The sequence below is a fragment of the Rhipicephalus sanguineus genome, chromosome 6 (assembly GCF_013339695.2).
Source record: "Rhipicephalus sanguineus isolate Rsan-2018 chromosome 6, BIME_Rsan_1.4, whole genome shotgun sequence".
NCBI classification, from domain to species: domain Eukaryota; kingdom Metazoa; phylum Arthropoda; class Arachnida; order Ixodida; family Ixodidae; genus Rhipicephalus; species Rhipicephalus sanguineus.
The window spans coordinates 115,486,800-115,505,207 of record NC_051181.1 but is presented as its reverse complement, the minus strand read 5'-3'; the positions used below and the strand labels follow the sequence as shown (position 1 = coordinate 115,505,207).

The 18,408-nt window shown below is 46.3% G+C and overlaps 1 protein-coding gene across 1 annotated transcript; it reads right to left on the bottom strand.

Annotated features, from left to right (window-relative positions):
* Positions 1 to 4,702: 4,702 nt before the first annotated feature.
* On the bottom strand, positions 4,703 to 16,546 carry LOC119396227 (elongation of very long chain fatty acids protein 4). Its single transcript, XM_037663349.2, has 2 exons — positions 16,341 to 16,546; positions 4,703 to 7,994 (listed from the first exon to the last, which is right to left on the bottom strand). The coding sequence occupies exon 2, from the start codon at positions 7,965 to 7,967 to the stop codon at positions 7,119 to 7,121; it is 849 nt and encodes a 282-aa protein (XP_037519277.1). The 5' UTR covers positions 7,968 to 7,994; positions 16,341 to 16,546; the 3' UTR covers positions 4,703 to 7,118.
* Between the last annotated feature and the right edge of the window lie 1,862 nt (positions 16,547 to 18,408).

The window sequence follows — 18,408 nt, the reverse complement described above, 5'->3', positions numbered from 1 at the left end:
TCTTAACTTGATAAAGCTATCAAGATGCCTCCTACGTTGAGGAATTACAGGAATGGAATCGGACTGGCAGGCCATTCCCTGAGTGCCAATGGTCTAAATTTTTTTCATTCGGAGGAATTGAAAGGAATGGAATTGCGGCAAGTTCTAATTCACCGGAATGGAATTGGAATGGAATGGAGGCGCCCATTTTGCTACACTCCTTCCCACCCACTGCAAAGCGCTCAGCCATAATTCTTCATTATCAGCCACAGCACAAAGTGCAGATAATGCCTTACAGATATGTAGCGGGTACCGCGATTCTCCGAAGAATGACGAAAAATGGCATAGTGGGAACTTCGCTACTTCAGAAAAATTACGACGATTTATGACGTAGTGGGTACCTTGCAAGTTTACTTCTATTAGTTGCCCCAAGAGATAACAACGGGCCCTACAAAGTCCGCTCTTCTAGCTTTTGCTCTGACTGCTCTTTTAGATGCGAAGCAGCTTTTGCGCTGGGCTTTGTACGTAGTTCCATTGGCGACCGTCCGCTTTCTAAAACCTATCATAGCCATCTGTAACATATTGAGCGTGCGCTCGCGCCAAGGAGAAGTCTTTTTCGTCTTGTTTTTTGACCGCCTTGATGATGATACGTGCATAGCACTTTAGGGGCCCTGGCTGCCGTATGCTGTCCTAGCTTGGCGTAACGCAGACAAAACCACGTGTGCTGGCACGCGCTAGCGCGTTTGGGCCTGTGTAAGGGGTTGGGTAAGACGGTGTGGCCTCTCCCCCTTACACTATCTCAGCAATCACGTGATGACGTCGGGGAACGAGATTCTGCAAGACGCGCGATGAACCCGCGTGGCGTGCTCCAACAAGAGTTCGGGACGAGTAACAGCAACTACAGTGAATTCATGGCGTGCTCCACATGCAAGGACGCGTTAACATCGGGCAAGGTGCCCGTGATGAACGGAACTTTTAAGTCGACCCATGCGCTCCTTCGCATCCCCACATGGTTCCCTTTAGTGGGAGATGGTGAAATTTTTTTTATCAGAACAGCGGTCTAGCACATCATAGAGTACACTCAATGACGTGCTGCTTCTGAGATCGTGCTCACTTCCTTGACACAAAGCATTAAGCCAACTAAAAAAAATTCGTATTTGTCTTGTGAGAAAATAAATACTATGACTTTGAAATGAATATTCGTTTGTGCTAGTTGGTAGGAATACGTGGTACAGTTACTTCCGCTCCTATGAAGAACGTGTTTTACCCTTGTCCCACTTTCTTAAGAGGAGGGTAAGTAACTACATCACAAATCCAAAGTTTTTTATGATTGCCTTACCTTTTTGATACTTTTTTTTCATACAAAAGAAAAAAACCGTTACGAACCGTTACGGAACGTTTTTTTTTTTCGTTCCGGAACAGAAACGAAACGGAACTTTTTGTGGTGGAACGAAACTAAAACCGAAATGAAAAACATTTCGTTCCGACACCCTGGCCCTTTGTAATAAACGGGACGCTTTAAATCACTCACTCGTTGCGCGATTCGCCTGGTGCGACGCCTGGCGCGATTCCACTCTGGTGCCACGCCATTTTGCATTTGTTCCGACACCCTGGCCCTTTGTAATAAACGGGACGCTTTAAATCACTCACTCGTTGCGCGATTCGCCTGGTGCGACGCCTGGCGCGATTCCACTCTGGTGCCACGCCATTTTGCATTTGTTAACGCGTTTCTACGTCATACATGACGCTTGTATAGTTTCTTTCTCCGAAAAAGGTTCGAGCATTACACGAGTGCTTTTTTGTATTTTTTTTTGTTTCTGTATGTCCCTGACGTGAAATAGAAAACTATAGGAAACAAAAGAAAAAAACTGGCGTGGCTCTGTGGTAGACCACTTTCTTGTAACGCAAAAGGCCTGGGTTCGAGACCTTTTTTTTCTCTCTCTCTCTCTCACTGTGCGCGATAGTTTTGCTGTAAATGTCACTGAGATACATGTAGCATTCTGACCCTTAAACACATAACCAGAGCTGTGACCGCGAGACCAACGCACAGTGCACGACTCTGGCCGGGTGGTGGTTTCAAATTGGTTCATTGGAAACGGTTCGCCAGAGGGTATGTGATCCAAGCATACCCATTGGCCTTTGCGTACTCCAGGTTGGGATCTGCTAGCCGATGGGATGACGATGTGTAGCCTAGGTGACACACACGTGACCGAAACACATTGTCTCGGGTTAGAATTGCTAGACAGCTTCGCTCGCTTCCAACCTCACTCAAGTAATCGACCAAAGGTCGTTTGTCCATGGTGAAGAATTCAGAGGGGGTTGGTGTCCCATTGACATTTTCGTTGTTACGGTGAACAAGCCTTAAAGGGCCCTAATAAACGCGCAAATTGACCGTCGATGTACCTCGGCGTCGGAAAAAGTATGGCCTCGCCTTCGAGTCGTCTTTAGTGAATGCAAGAATGTGGTAGACTTTCTTTAGTTTACATTGATTTATTAGACAAATCAATCATTACGTATTGTTCAAATCTGCAGGCTACAATAGAGCCTATATTTCGCAATGGTTACATCTGTCTTTTGCGCAGCCGCTCACCTCGTACACCATTTTGCTGATGTATACTACTTCAAAGTGACACTAACGTGAAACAACGAATCGGTTTAGGTTCGTATTTCTTACTCTGAGAACTCTAATGTAGCGAATTTGACGACAATAGGTTTATTATTTTAGGAGAAAAGGAAGGTGAAAATTTCACTTTAAAATTTCGCGTTGAAATGCCTGTGCAGGTTGTCAGGTATTTCAAAGCGAACTTTTTCCATTTTGGCTACATTGACTCGAAGAATTTTCCTGAAACACGGTATGTTCGTCTCTGGTCACCTCAGAGGACAATGTGCTCATTTTTTGCTGATTACGAAATAGGTAGAACGAAACAGGTAGAAAAAGCGGCGCCGGACAACTAAGCCACCAAAATTGACCGTTGTTATCAGTGCATAACACCTTACGCTGTCATGGTAATCGTAGAAAGCGAACAAACATTTTTTATTTGGGGATCGGCACTCCAGAGAGGCGTTCTTTTTTACTAAATATTTCTGTCAAAAAGAAGAACGCTAGGGTCGTGGAATAAAAACATACGTAGTTTAGTTCCTGCTGTAATATTTACTAGTGACCAATAGCTGCATTAGGCGCCACTCTCTAATGCTTTTAGAACGTTTTCTTTTTCCTGTTACATATTTTGCTATACTTTTGCAGCTCCGTCATTTTTGTTCACCAGCATGGTTTGCCTCACGCCGACAACACTGCATATAAACTGTTTTCTGTTTCATTTTAACGCGACAGCGCTAAAGAGGTCGTTTCCCAGCAAGTCCGGTGTAGGCGTCGGCGGCGGCGTCGTTGATTGTGAGCGAAAAATTGGCGCTTTCCGTGAGCAAAAATTCGAGGTAGACGCAAATAATAAAAATGTTCGGTTCGAGTGAGAATAGAACACATACCTTCTGCGTGGCGAGCAGGTGTTCTACCACCGAGCCGTGCCATTGCTGGAAATGGTCACGAAGGAAACCCCATACCAATGCTGTGTTGCGCGAGGAGCGCCTCTAACTCGTGTAACGTTGCGTGGTAGACGCGTACAATCGCACCGGGCTTGAAAAACACGTGAATTGCGCAACGAGTGGGTGGCTTAAAGGCCCATCCATTACAAAGTACTCAGGCGTGTTTAATCATCGTCATCAGCAGCAGCCACAGCATCAACAGTGTGCAACTACGTAGCAAAAGGAAAACCATAAAGCGTAAACATCAGCGAAAGCATAAACGAAGTGAGCAGTTGCGTTGCCTTACGGACGCCTAGTGGGTACTACGCCAATTCGCAAAAAGGAAGAATTATGGCGTAGTGGGCACTTCGCAAATGTACTTGCAGTAGGTATTCTAGGATTGTTTTAAACGGCCAATGTAACTAGCACAGACGTTCCATTCCTTTGCGGTGCGGTTGAGGTGTCCATCGGGAAACGAAATCAGGCTAGCGATTTAGAAGGCGATCGCGTTCTACTTTTGAGGCGAAGCTCAAGCGTCCTCAATTTTTTTTCTTTTCAGGAATTAGGCTGGAGCCACATAAGTAAAATGCTATTTCGCACATACTCTCGCGCCATAGCATTAAGGTGCATAATACAACTGCGGAAAGGACGAAAATAAAAGATAATAAAAGAACAGTGCATCACTTAGACGTACCTGTCAAAATAAAAACAATGTAACGAAACGTTCGGGCAGACTTATAATGTGAGCATGAAAACGTGCACATAGGTCCGGTGATCGTCGAAAGCGAAAAAAAAATGGTTATAAAAAAATAAGATAATCAACCGATTACAAAATATTAGTCAATTAAAAAATACTGACAAATACAGCTTGAATTTGACGCAGTGTTATTTGAGACGTTATTCCTCTCAAGCAATGAAATCATAATTACGCGAAAGCTATTTGTACGAAGTTTGGATCCATCCTTGTTGGAGCGGATCATTCTGGGAGAAAGCGGTCTGATGACGTCATAATATTAGGAAAATGAATCCACGTAACCCTGCTTCTACGGGAGTAGAAACAAAAAAAAAAAGGAAAGCTAGATAAAATATTTTATTTTATGTTGTTAATGCATCGATTACTCGCAGCAGAAGGATGTGTACCGTAAGTTCGCATGTCTTAAGCGCAGTAATTAAACGGGCAAAAGCAAGAGGCGTGGTATTTATGAAAAATCTGTATTTATTCAGGAAGTTTTGCTTTGTTCAATTGCACAAACAACACGGCGGAGGTCTCTATCAATAACAGGCGTTCTCTAACATAATGATAGTTCAAGCTCTTACATCAGACGTGAACGTCCTGATGATATGAACAGATCAATGGGGCTTAAACAACATTACTATTAGACATAACCAGCTTTCAAATTATCATCACGAAATGTTTCTAGAAAGTATGGCAAAAAAGAGAGGAAGAAACGAAAACTTCAAGATCTTACACATTTGACTCAACATCACTAACTTGTACCTGAGTTAAAGCTATCTACCCTACTCTATTCTACGGGTTTAAAAATTCCAAGTTTGTGAAAGAAAGAATGGCATAAAATCAAACCCACATTTAAAAGCACGAGGCCTTCTGATACAATACAAATCCATAAGAACAAATTGATCAAGCCAACACCCCAATTCTCAACACGCAGTTGACTTACAGAAGGAAATTTAAGAACATGTAGAAGATATTTTGCACTTTTATTACGTCCCGAAATAGGCAAACGTTCACTTTACTCTGACGAGGTGTAGTTGACGTTATCAGTCGACTGCTCATTAGGATCAACCGGTTAGTCGCACAACTCTGGTTAGCAGTCGATCGCCTTGAAACTTTAAGTTTCTGCAACATATACTTCAAATTTGAGATATGTGATCCGGGTCGTTCTTAACAGAACATGTAAAACTTTATTTATCAGTATCAATATGAATACCGTGTCTTTACAAATGGCTCTCATCAACGTTAATACGGGTCTCGGGTGAGTGCAGTGCGAGAATTTATTCGCTGCGTCATTTAGGAAACGCCAGAAGCTTTAGAGATGAATGCCGTGGCATCGCTCTAAGCTACGCGAGTAGCGGCACACTGGAATTAAAATTCTCACAACATACGCATTCAACCATAGCGGACATAAACCGTGATCACATACATTTAACAAGTATACTTTATCGAGATACGTAATGTTATACAGAGTCTATGTATGTACACAGGTGGAACATTCGACTTTTTTAATGTACCTGGCAAATCCGTTGATCCATCGGAACAGCTTCAGCGGACTTAAGGCTCACTTAAACCTTAAAAAAAAAAGAGTAAACACCTTCATTCGCCAAGCGGCCATGACTACAGACACGACGCCTTTCATGTGACGCGGCTCACTGCGCTCAGTTCAGTCAACGCGCACGCTATAAACTAGCACATATCTTGGACTTAATACACGAATTATTTCAATCGGAAACAATCTTTGCCAATGGCTGCCCTGCTTCGTTAATTTTATGTGCTATGAATTATCATTGGCTAGAATTTTCTCGCGCGAACAATTACTGGACGGGAGTTTTTTTTTTTTTTCTTAACGGGAAATAACAGTGGGAGATGCCAGTGGGAACAAAGGCCGATGGGAAAGAGCACTTGAGAACAACAGGCTTTGTGATTTCGGCCCTAGGTACATAACTGCGAGGTAGAAAACACACTTCTACAGTAAAACTAGCCCATACATCCCGGTCATCAGAATACTTCGCGCACCTTCGCTTGTCATGCGGTCATATTACTGCGTACTCGATGCATATGTGATACGGCTCACGCACTCAGTTCTTCTACTCTAGAAATATTTGCGCCTCGTACCAGTTAAGACTATTTCGAGAAGGAACAAAGCAATCAGAAGCTGATTGTATGTTTTCCGTCTCAACTGTTGTTCTATTCCCAAAGAAAAAAAATAAGGTAAAGGCGAACGCTGCGAAAATGTGAGACAAACTTCCGCGAAACTGCAGCAAGGTCCTAATTATTGAAAACGCCTTACGCTGGTATCGAAAATTTTAGCCTGTCTTGATGGCTGACGTATATTTAGCAAAACTAGCGAGACAATGGCAAACATCGCTTACGAAAGAAAACCCGTATCAATTTTGCTTTAGGTTAACATTTTAAATTCAAGTAGCTGAATGTCTCAGATATTCGCGTAAGGTGGTGCATGGTCGGGTTGGCACCGTTTGCAACGATGGTTTATAAACACTGTGGGTAAATTTGTGTGATCTTTAGGGGGGAAATAGACTTGCACACCAACATACGCAATGTGCTAATGCAACCGACATATATCCCAAGTAAAACTCTCACTCTCAATCAGTAACGTGAACGTAAACCAAGTGAACAGTGCCGTACGTAATCCCGCAAAATTGCGAAATATTCCGCAATATTTCTCTCCGGCAAGTGTTCAGTCTTCGGACGATTACAATGCGTCCGCCGGCAGCAGCGGCCACATACACGAGAACAGGCGCGAAAAATCTTGCACACAAACAGACGGCTCGTAGTTTTGACGCACAACACCTCTGCGGCTTCGAGTGTCCGAGCGCGCGAGGAACAAAAAAAGGTTAAATACAGTTTCAGGGGACACGCATCACTATTGGCCCTTAAGTTTCGCACTGGAGTCGGCTTTCATCGGGGATCCGTAGTGCTTCACGTAGAAGTCGCTGAAGAGGTAGAAGAAGAGCGCCGCCTCCAGGGCCATGAAGACCGCGAAGGCCCGCGGAAAGTCGCAGTCCTTGAAGACCGGCACCAGGCTGTGCACCGTGAGCACGAAGAACTGCGCGATCTGGAATATGGTCACATAGCGCTTCCACCACAGGTTTGGCCTGAGCGACGGCGGCAGCGCGGCCAGCGCGTAGTACGAGTACATGACCACGTGCACCGAGCAGTTGAGCAGCGGGAAGAGGGCCACCTGTCCCATGATGGCCAGGTTCACGTCCAGCCACACGGTGATGAGGGCCAGCGTGTGGTGCAGAACGTGCAGAAAGCTGATGTGGTCGTTCTTCTTGCGCAGCACGAAGAACACCGTGTCCAGGAGCTCGCCCACCTTGAGCATCACGTACCACCAGCCGTAGTAGAAGATCACCTCGCGGAACGGGTTCGTCTTGGAGTCGTTGGCCTGGCAGACCAGGCTGTAGCCGCTCTTGAAGTACGCCAGAGTCACGGTCAGGTAGGCGAAGAACACGCTGAGTGCCACCATGGCGACGTTGTACGCGATCATTATGGGCCGCATGGAGAAGGCCTTGCAGTCCCTCATGAGCCGCGGCCCCACGACGACGCAGCCCATCAGGTACAGGGCCAGGACGCTGGTCACGGCCGCGGGGCTGCCCATGAGCGGCCACTCCCGGATCCGCTCGTCGGGCTTGAACCAGGAGAGTGCCGAGTAATCGCTCACGGCCTCCGTCCCGTTGACACCCTGCCACATGTCCTGCTGTTGCCGCATGTCGTCCAGTGCTGCTTCGGCTGCTGTCTGAAACGTCACCGAGAGAAGAAGACGCGATATATAGGCGGCACCACCAAGCTTAGCAGCGCGAGCGCCGCGTCTCGTCAATTTCGTACATCCGACACCCCCACACCCTCCGCCCCCGCCGCGGCTTTTCGTCTGCGTGGCACCTTCCCTCTCTCCCAGCCTACGTCTAAAGAAGGGTGTGAGCGCTAAGGCAATACCGACGTCGTCGACGTCGCACGGTGGGTTATGACAGGCAAGGCTGTTTGGTTTTTCTGATGGCGATGGCTCCTGCCGCGTAACGCAGAGTGTACGCGCTTCTTCGCGCGTGCGACAGGTGCGTACTGGAGGCTTCGAGATTCAGCATCGACCTTGCGCGTTATTCAACTAGCTAGAGAAAAAAGAGGATAAAGAAATGAGGACTCTTCTGGAGGTTTGCCAGATGCTGCGTGACACGAGAGTTTTATTCCAAACTGGGCATCCGCATTTTCGCTCTTTTCGTGAATTCAGGACGTAATTTATAATGGGGAAAATACATTCGTTTTTTACCCTATCACTTGACTCACTGTCATTCCTTCTGAGCACTTTTTTAGATTTCCTTTTGGCTGTAGCAGCACGAAATTTATACGCAGTTGTAAGCACTTGTATTGTGAGCAACGCAGAAGTTTTTTTTTTACATTGTGAGTTATATGAGGATATGTTTCGTAAAATGCCTCGTTATTATTCCTTAGTCCTCGTTTTTTTCGCGCTGTTTCCGCGTAAATTATGTCTCGACTAGTGCAAACTTCTACTTTGTGCAAACTTCTGCTAAAAACGACGCCTCTTGGTTTACTCAGCAGCAGACATCTGAGACGAATATTTTCCTTCCATTTGTTCCCTCTCCGCACTTTTGGAATGGTTTAATGTTACTGTGAATTTATAAAAGCGTAGTAGTATCTTGCCGAGATATAAGGCTGCTAGGGCTGACGCTCACGTTACATGGACGAGAAGGCCTGCATTATCCCGTGAATGACGTTACTCTGACGAGGTGAGCTCACCAAAAAATTTCGCAATTTCACTTATGTCTCCTGCGATGCCAGATCACTAGGTAAGCCGGCAAGGCTTCTTTCTTTCGTTGCTCTGACACGTCCATAAAGAGAAATGCCGTGATGATGATAAGCCGAGCAGTTTTCTTCATCTGTACTTCGAATTAGTCTACGAGCATCTCCGCGTATAATGCATATGCTAATCAGTGCTCTTTACTAAGAGTTTGGCTCATTGCTAGAGTAGTGGTAGAACTGAAATCCGGTCATAAGTATTGCAACCGAAACTGCAAACCTTATCACTAATAAACACACTTCTATAACTACTCGAGTATACTCCAAATCTCGGGTGATGACTGTAGTATATACAACGATCACATAAACGCTCACATAATGCGTACGACCTTCATGCAAACCAACAGACAATGAAACGAAGGACATTATACCTTCCTTCGGCTCATTGTCTCTTGGTTTTCATTAGGGTTCTGTCTAACAAAGAAAAACGAGCCCTTAGAGTCCTCTTATTTCGTTCAAATAACACGTTGTCACATACAGATATACACATGCGCAAAAGGGTCATCAATGAATGTAGATGTATTTATGTGCAGAGAAATTGCATGCATATATATATATATATATATATGCATGCAATTTCTCTGCACATAAATACATCTACATTCATTGATGACCCTTTTGCGCATGTGTATATCTGTATGTGACAACGTGTTATTTGAACGAAATAAGAGGACTCTAAGGGCTCGTTTTTCTTTGATATTAGTGCTATATATATATATATAGCACTAATATCTGATCTAGTAAACAAAGCTGGCCCTTCGTTGCACTTGTTGTACCCTGCGGTTATATTCATTGCTTCTGTAGCCTGGAAGAGGCCCCCTAGCCCCGTGAAGCCGTGTGCTTCCAGCTTTCTTGCCACTGTGGCCTTCAACGCCGTAATCTGCGCGTTGTCAATAAATCTTGAATGTGACAACGCGTAAGCCGTGTATGCCTGCCCTTAAGCGCGATCACGCTGCCATTGATCAGGCGAGCAAGAAGCGCTGCTGTGCCCTCGGCGCTGCGTTGTCGTCTCCGCTAATCTGCTTTGCTGCAGCGAAATCAGAGACGAGAGATCACAGGCCAGGGGCAGGCGGCTGTCTTTGAACATGCATACATATAAAGTCCGCCGTTTTGAGGCCATAAAGGAAAAACACTGTCACTGAAAGCCGCGCTCCCGATTTTCTCTTCTCCGCATCGAGACAGCCCGGAGCGCGCAATCTTGCTACGGAGCGCTGCCTTTGTTCTAAGCGTTCGGAACACAAAAGCGGTGTGCGATCGTTTCCTGTAACGACCTTTTCTTGAGCACCGCTCGTCTGAATCGTTAGCGCGAGGCCTTCATCTGCGTAGGATTGATGCATGCTCCCGCTCGCAGCCTCTGTGCGTGTATAAAATAAATTTAACATTACTTGTGAACTGAATAAGATAAAGCCCGACGACGCAAGTACGCGCGAATACGCGAGCAATGCTATTTGACAAATCACTGTATATATAGAGCTCGTCGCTTTCGTGGTAGCTGGACAGTCGTATCGCTAGATTTATTCTTCTGAAAATTGTAGTCCTAATTTAAGAAACTACTCTCTCTAAGTACTTTTGGTAACCGGCCTGCGGGCTTCGCTAATGATATGTCCTGCACCAGGATTGGTTGAAATATTCTCTTACGCTAAAGATATTCGCAAGAGAACCTTTCAGCTAATCGTGCTGCTGGGCATGAACTCAAAAACAATAAAGGTGTACTTGGGGCATATTCTTGCCACACAGCGATAATCGTCATCTATATATCTCCACTGCTTTTCTTGCGGTATCGCTGCGCGCCCTGTACTTCCCGATGGCGAACGGCGTGCGGCAATCAGCGTAACACAGCACTTCTGATAGGAAAGCAGCGAGTGCAAAGTTTTCGAGAAAGGAAACTTATGGCAAGCAAGACTTATGGCGATTATTCTTGTGTGGCAGAAAGACGCCTCAAACACTCCCGTTTACCTTAGAGTGTATACGCTACCAAGGAATCTCGCTGGCCAATCACAAAGTTCACTTACGAACTAAATGCGCAACGAATTTGGTCGGTGAATAGGAAATTCTACGGGGAGCATTTCCGTCAACGCGACCGATACGAATCAGTTCCCGCCAATTGGCTCACGAGAAGCGGCCACGGTCAATCGGCGCGGCTTCGCACATGTTCCCTCCCTACACTGCACGCGTCGACCTAGGCACGCGTGTCTTGCGGCGAAGACGCCCAAGGGCGCAATGCATGCTCCGAAGCGATGTGCGCCGCGCACTGCAATCGCGTAAGTGAATTGTTGTGCGCGTGCCCGCATTCACGTTTGGTGCAACTCCCACGGCCTCTCCGCAAATGTAAATGTTTCGTAATGTCGACCTCTTTGAGCCTCTATGTTCATGCATGGCTTCGTAGTCTGTTGTGGAATTATGAACGAGCATATCGCATCCTATTCTGAATTATGAAATCGCTGAACAATCCTGCGCGTGTTTCCGTAGTAGTAGTAGTAGTAGTAGTAGTAGTAGTAGTAGTAGTAGTAGTAGTAGTAGTAGTAGTAGTAGTAGCAGCAGCAGCAGAACCGGCAGCAGTAGTTGTAGTCGTAGTAGTAGTAGCAGCAGTGGCAGCAGCAGCAGCAGCAGTAGTAGTAGTAGTAGTAGTAGTAGTAGTAGTAGTAGTAGCACCAGCGGCAGCAGTAATTGTAGCAGTAGTAGTAGTAGTGGTAGTAGTAGAAGTAGTAGTAGCAGTAGGAGTGTAGCAGCAGTTGTTGCTTGTGATGTAGTGAAAAAGTTAAAGTAAGATTGAAACCTAAGCGTCTTACCAGTGCATCTTGCCTTTGTCCGTACGAAGGGAATCTAGAGAGACAGGGACGGTGTGCAACTATCTGCGAACTGACTTTGCGGCAGGCGGTAGCCGAGACGTTTGTGCATGTATATGTATTTGTGAGTGTGCGTGCGTCCACGCAAGCGTAAGTGTTTTTCGTGTCCGAGGGTCGGCCGCCAAGTGTAGGCCCTCTGGCAACAACACGCCTAGCCATCCATTCTTACATCGTACAGCTCCCACTCACGCATGTGTTAGTTTGCGTCACTTGAAGCTGCCGTTTCACATTTGGCAATGTTTGCGAGTGAACAAGTTTGCGCCTGTGTTTATGTCGACGTTATAGCGCATGCTACCGAGCATCGGAGGAAGGCGGGAGAGCCGTCAAGTCGTCGATACGATGAGACAGAGAGCAAAAAGGTCGTGCGGAGAGTAGCTCGATCTAACGGGTTTTCTAGGAACAAAAATATAAAAAACAGGAAAGATTGGAGCGGGGCGCTTTCTTTGTACGCGCTCTCAAGGCCTTCGCGCGCCTCGTTTTTTGCTGCGCGTGTATATACGAGCGATGGATACCACAGTCATCACCCGGGGCACCTTGTTTACCGCTGTCGGTGCATCTGGGTCAGACCTGCCAGGTTTGTTCGTTACTTATTGCTTTTTGTTTTCCGAAACGAATCGTGCACGCCGCGCCGCCGCTGCCTAAGGGCCATGACCGCCGGAATCTTCGAGATGACGAAGTTTCTCTCCTTTCGCGCGCTCTGTAGGGCGCATGCGCGGCCTTGTGTCACCGCGCTAATGACGCCAATCCCCGGCGTTCACCTTCAGATGTTACTTCACGCGCCGAAATACGTCGCCAACGGGTGAAGGTGCGAGGAACGCGAACGCAAAGGTATAAATTTGCGCATTTCCGGCGAAATATCGGTGACGCCGTTGACGAGTAGAACAATAGCGACCAAAAAAAAAAAAGAAGAAAGAGAAAACGAAATAAAAGCGTTTGCAACAGAAACGACTTTTCGAGGCACCGCCTCTCTGGAGTCTAATCACTTTGTATAGACTTTGCGTCGCGCTTCGTGAAGCTGCAGTGCGCGAACAGCCTTGAATCGTATGCGCGTACGTATTTTACATGTTTGTCAAAAGTTGTGCTGACGTGCGTTGAAGAAACGATTGGAAGTCTGGGAAACGACGGGAGCTTGAGCGACGGCTACGTCATTAAGTCGACCGAAGGTACGTGACAATGTGTGCACAGCTGCGTGTGTGGCTTCGAAGTTATCCTTTGCTTTTTTAACTTCTACAATGTAGGTCGGGGTCGCGAGTATACTAGGATGCCTCGTCCTTGCTTGTGAGTGCTATTCAACATATGTGGTGTAAAGGTATGTGCTGCGTGTTAGCGAAGTTTTTAACTAACCACGCTCGTATACATCCAAAAGTCTTCACGCATTAAAAGGTACTAGCTTGTTTTCATGGCTTTCACCTCTGCGCTTAAGCCTATAAAAATGTTTCGTTGTAATCGGTATTGAGCTCGTACTGCGAATGCGATAAGGGATGCCGTAGTTGAGTGCTGCGTAATATTACTGACCACATGCACCCTAAGAAAAAAGAAGAAAAAAAAAGAGCTTGTGTGACTCTTTCTGCTGCGTCCTGACTTGCTACGTCTATGACTCTCTTTAAGGAGTCACTTTAACTCTCTCTTGGGCCCCACAACTCTCCGAAGAGAGTTAACGTGTCTCTTTAAAGAGAGTCATATACGTGACAAGCCAGAAGTCACAAAAAAAGAATCAAAGGACTCTTTTTTCTTTTTCTTCAGAGTGTGGGACAGTGTATGCAAAAAACTGTTACGCTATAATAGTTCGTGAGAGAAAATTCTAGCCAGTCATGATGCCGGAAATATCAATGAAGATGGCCAGCCAATGAAAAAGATCAACTACGAGTAAAAAGCTTTGCGAATTATGCCCTTGCTGCCAACGACATTTCTGACTCGAGTGTGATAACAGTGGCATCTATCAAAGATAATTTCATGCAGTTTTTCTCGCCTGTCGTTGCTGTCATCATCTTCATTCGATTGACAACGTCGCCAAGGAAGAACGATTCACTTGCCCCCATCAGCGATACTAACTTTCATCTTAAGGCTGAGGGTGTTAGCCACGAGACAAGGCAAGAACCGTTGAAATACCCAATTGTAGTGTATATACATGAATGCATCCTTCATAGACGTAGTGAAATGTTTTGTGTGGTACGCGCGGCACATTACTAGCGCCAGTTTGATATGCACGGTGTGATCTGGAAAGGTTGGAACTGTGTACGTGAGCCTGCGCGCAAAGCAACAGCTGAGCCTGAATACACAGCGCACGGACTCGTGGTGACATGGAGCGTGTGCTAGCTACCCGCCACATTCTGTATTTGGGCGCCGGCGCTTGCGTTAGCATAAGTGCACGAACCACATTTGAATCCGGATGCATCGTTTGGAAACTTGAGAAGCGCCATTAACTGTGCTTTATACAGCAAAATAAATCTATACCTTCTTTTGATGTTGTACTTTGTTCATATGAACGTAGGCAGTGTTATTCACTACAAGTTTTCACTTGCATATGTATAGCGAGGGTCTGCAAAGGAAAGAAGAATAGTCTTGGGCTACCTTAAGTGGAAAATTCAAAGAGCAGTAAACACATTAGATACCGTATGCAATTCAATGTGTCCGCTACAGGCTATTGATTTGGCAAGTAAAAATGTGAAATGCATGCACAGACGTTGTCTCCAATTTTTGGTTTCCTAGCTTCGGACAACCTTCGATGTGTTTTTGAAATAAAAGTTATTGCTGCTGTCGCAAATTTATCACGCGTGTAACAAGTTTTCTTGCATAACTTACGATTACTAACATTAGGCTGTTTTCCAAAAGTAGCGAAGATGTTTAGAATATTACGATGACTTTCCTGTTTATGGATGCTACTGTCTACGCAGGATGTCGTTATGACGACACACGTAATCTAACGTATCGAGCTTTCTTAAGGAAACGCATGCAAGGTCACCCCGCCGTATTACTCCAGTGCGTCGAAGGTAAATAAAAGTAATTACGGGATTTCCCAACGACTCCATGGCACTGATTCATAAGAGTCATGTGCCACACTTCAGCACATGCACAATCGAGTTGTGTCGGAGTGCACCGTCAGAGTTGTTCCTTTCCGTCGAATGTGCACTTCCACAATGTGCACTTCACCACGGAATACTCACTAGCCCGGTATAATGTACCACGCTTCTCTGCAGTGCTCATTCATGCAGGTCCCACAGGGGCTCTATCTGAAGGTCTCTGTCAACGATCATGCCTCTCCTCCCTTTCCTGTTTCTTCATTTCTTCCTGCGGTGACTAGGTTAGTCAACAGTTCAAATGTCAGCACTCTGACATGTTTTTGCGGCGTCCGTTACCGACGTTAAGTGACGCGGTTCCAAGAGCTCTTACACTCGCCGCGGTGGCTTAGCGGTTACTGGCGTTGCGCCACTAAGCACTAGATAGCGGTTACGATTTCTGGCCGCGGTTGCCGCATTTCGCAGAGGAGGTGGGTGATACGCGCAAAAACGATTATGTGCTCATATTCAGGCTTACGTTACAGAACCGCGTGGGACCAAAGTTAATCCGGAGTAACCACCAGCACCGCGTCGCGCAATTAGATCCTGACTTTCTCACGTGAAAGCTCTGAAGTGAGGTGAAATAGCTCATACACTTCGCAAGGGCTGTAAAATGTATTGGAGGACGACGGCTAATGCTTTCGATGTAGAGAGATTTTAAGAACAAACAAAAATGCTCGCTCTAGAGGGAGGAGACTGCACGAAATGGGCAATTATCTTAAACAAGCGCACGGAAACGTCCTTAATAATAATAACTGCTGGGGTTTAACGTCCCAAAACCACGATATGATTATGAGAGACGCCGTATAGTGTAGGGCTCCGGAAATTTCGATCGCCTGGTGTTCTTTAACGTGCACCTAAATCTAAGTACACGGGCCTCGAACATTTTCGCCTCCGTCGAAAATGCGGCCGCCGTGGCCGGGATTCGATCCCAGCGACCTTCGGGTCAGCAGTCGAGCTCCATAACCACTAGACCACCGTGGCGGGGGAAAACGTCTATAGCTTATTGCTTTCGTTTTTCACAGATATTTTCCAAGTATTAAATTCGCGCGGGCAGGCAACTTTGACATGATTATATATTTGTAATTCTGAAACGAATAAACTTTTTTGCCTTTCGTATCAACAGGGAATCCAAAAGAAAAGCAGTTGACATCGAGCTGGTGTGGTATCGGTTTCTTGTTGCCTTGGCAACAACATATACAGTTCAGATAATGCAGTTATTGGCATATAGTTCTTGCAGGGAATCCAAGTTCATAACATCGCAATAAGTTCGCGCATGTCAGCACACTGTGAGACGAAAGCGCAAAACTAGCGAAGTGCCAGCGATTCGCGGTGATCAGAAAGTTCAAGAAGTCAAAAGTTTTTTTTTACCTTCAGCTGTTGGTCAAAGGTACCGAGTACCGCCGAGCGTACGATCCGATCTCTTCGGAAGCAACGGCAGGATAGGCTCTCTTACGGAAACAGCTGGCGCACTCAGGGACCAGGAGGAGGACGTCACGTGGCACACGTCACGTCTCGCAGCCTCTCCAAAAGGTTTGGCTCTGCACGCGCATTGAACGACGTGGCAAGGCCTAATGGCGATCGAGTCGTTTTTATTCTCAACGTAAACAGGCTTATAGGAAAGCAGCTACTTTCCTCGCCTTGGCCGGAGCAGGGAGAAATGCCAATGTGGCACGTGCGTATAATAAAGAGGTCGTGAAAAATATATGTGTACACCGCCGACTAGAGGAGGGACTCGGGTATCCTTATTGGTTTGAATGAATGCGTCACTTGGGCTAAGAAAAGAAAAAAAAATAAGATGTGGTGCAACTTCCAGGAAATGCGTGGTCGCAAAGATGGAGAGCAATCGAGGGCTGCAGCTAGGCCTGACGTTGTCGATGGTCAACGTTGAGAAAATTCATTCCTACGGGCTTGTTTGCTTGGTCTGTTGCGAAGCGTGAACCATAGAAGACGCCTTACTCAAGTCTAGGTTCTTGCCTTAACAGGTGGAGAGGGCACACAACAAGGAAGGGGTATCGACAAATACTTACACTAGCGTAATAAAACTAACGCTTATAACATTGCGCTCATCGTTGGATCTGGACTTGGATCTTCCAAAGCAGATAGGATGAGAGAGAGAGAGCGGGGAAAAGGAAAGGAAAGTCAGGGAGGTTAACGGGATTGAAGTTGGTTTGCAAGACTAGAGTGGTGGTAGGGACGAAAGAATTGAAGGAAAAAATTACAGCATATCCACGGGTGAATGATGAAGAGCTTGGGCGAAGCTCCTGAAGCAATCATGGTCTCGGGATTCGCTTCTCGTTGAGCCCGTTTCGCAGCGGCGTCCTTGGCGCGCACCGTCTCGGGATCCGCCTGGCTGCCGCCAAGCGAGCGCCCGCCGCTGCGCATCGTCCATGCTCCGCCAACGATCCGACACGTACGGCAACGATCCAGGAGAATTAGAGAGGCGCTCGCTCCCCGCGAATCCCCGCGCAGCCCGCGCAGCAGCCAATCGGAGAGCAGCGGCACTTCTAGCGCCATCTAGTGTCGATTCACACAAGCGCCATATTGCACACAATTCTATTGGACCAACGCCATCTAGGAAATGAGACGAGAAATGTGTGATGACGACACAGATTGTGTACAGCACCATCTAGAATATCGTCCCTGAACTTCTATGAGAACTCATACTTCTATGAGACAGCGCCATCTATTGCATCATACGGGAGATCCGTTTACGCCGGACAACGGAGACGTGACAAGGTTAGACTAAGAGGAGCTACGCCCCTAAAACAAGGGATATGCGCGCACGTGTAACGGCGTTCGTACCGCAGCCACAGAAAGTCGCAGAGCTGAGTCCTCTTCAAAATGTGCAGCCGTTCTCTACGCCCCGGAGTACAGACGACGAAAGAGACGGTGGTCCCAGTACTTTTTTTTTGCCTTCATTGAACGCCCTGTTGTCATGTCGGATTAAAGCGGTGTGTCGTTTGTTCTTGAAAGAAAGATAGCGTATATATACGTGTTACATTGTATCGTCGCATTTACGAAAGGTATGTGCATATGCTACGCATACCAGAGATCATAAGGAAGAAATCAAGGGGCTCGAAGGACAAGTCGGACAAACGTACTCCAATGAACCGAGAAGTGTCCGGCGCGAATTATGGAAATGCTGCGTGTGCGGAGCTTTGTGACTGACCACAGCCGATTGACAAGCATTGCGCCTCATCGCTTGTCTAGTGTGAGGTACTCGTGTTTTTTTGGAAAGCGGCACATGCCGCAGGAGTTAACTCTTTTCTACAAGGCAATGCAAGCTTTGGCACGGTGTGGCTGTTATTTTTATCGCTTGTATTTTTATCCTTGGGTTCTCATCTCGCATGAAGTTCTGGAAAGTTTAGTTGTCGGTATATACACGTCATTGCTTTCCAAATAAACGTTCAGTTGGTAGTATCTATCTATCTATCTA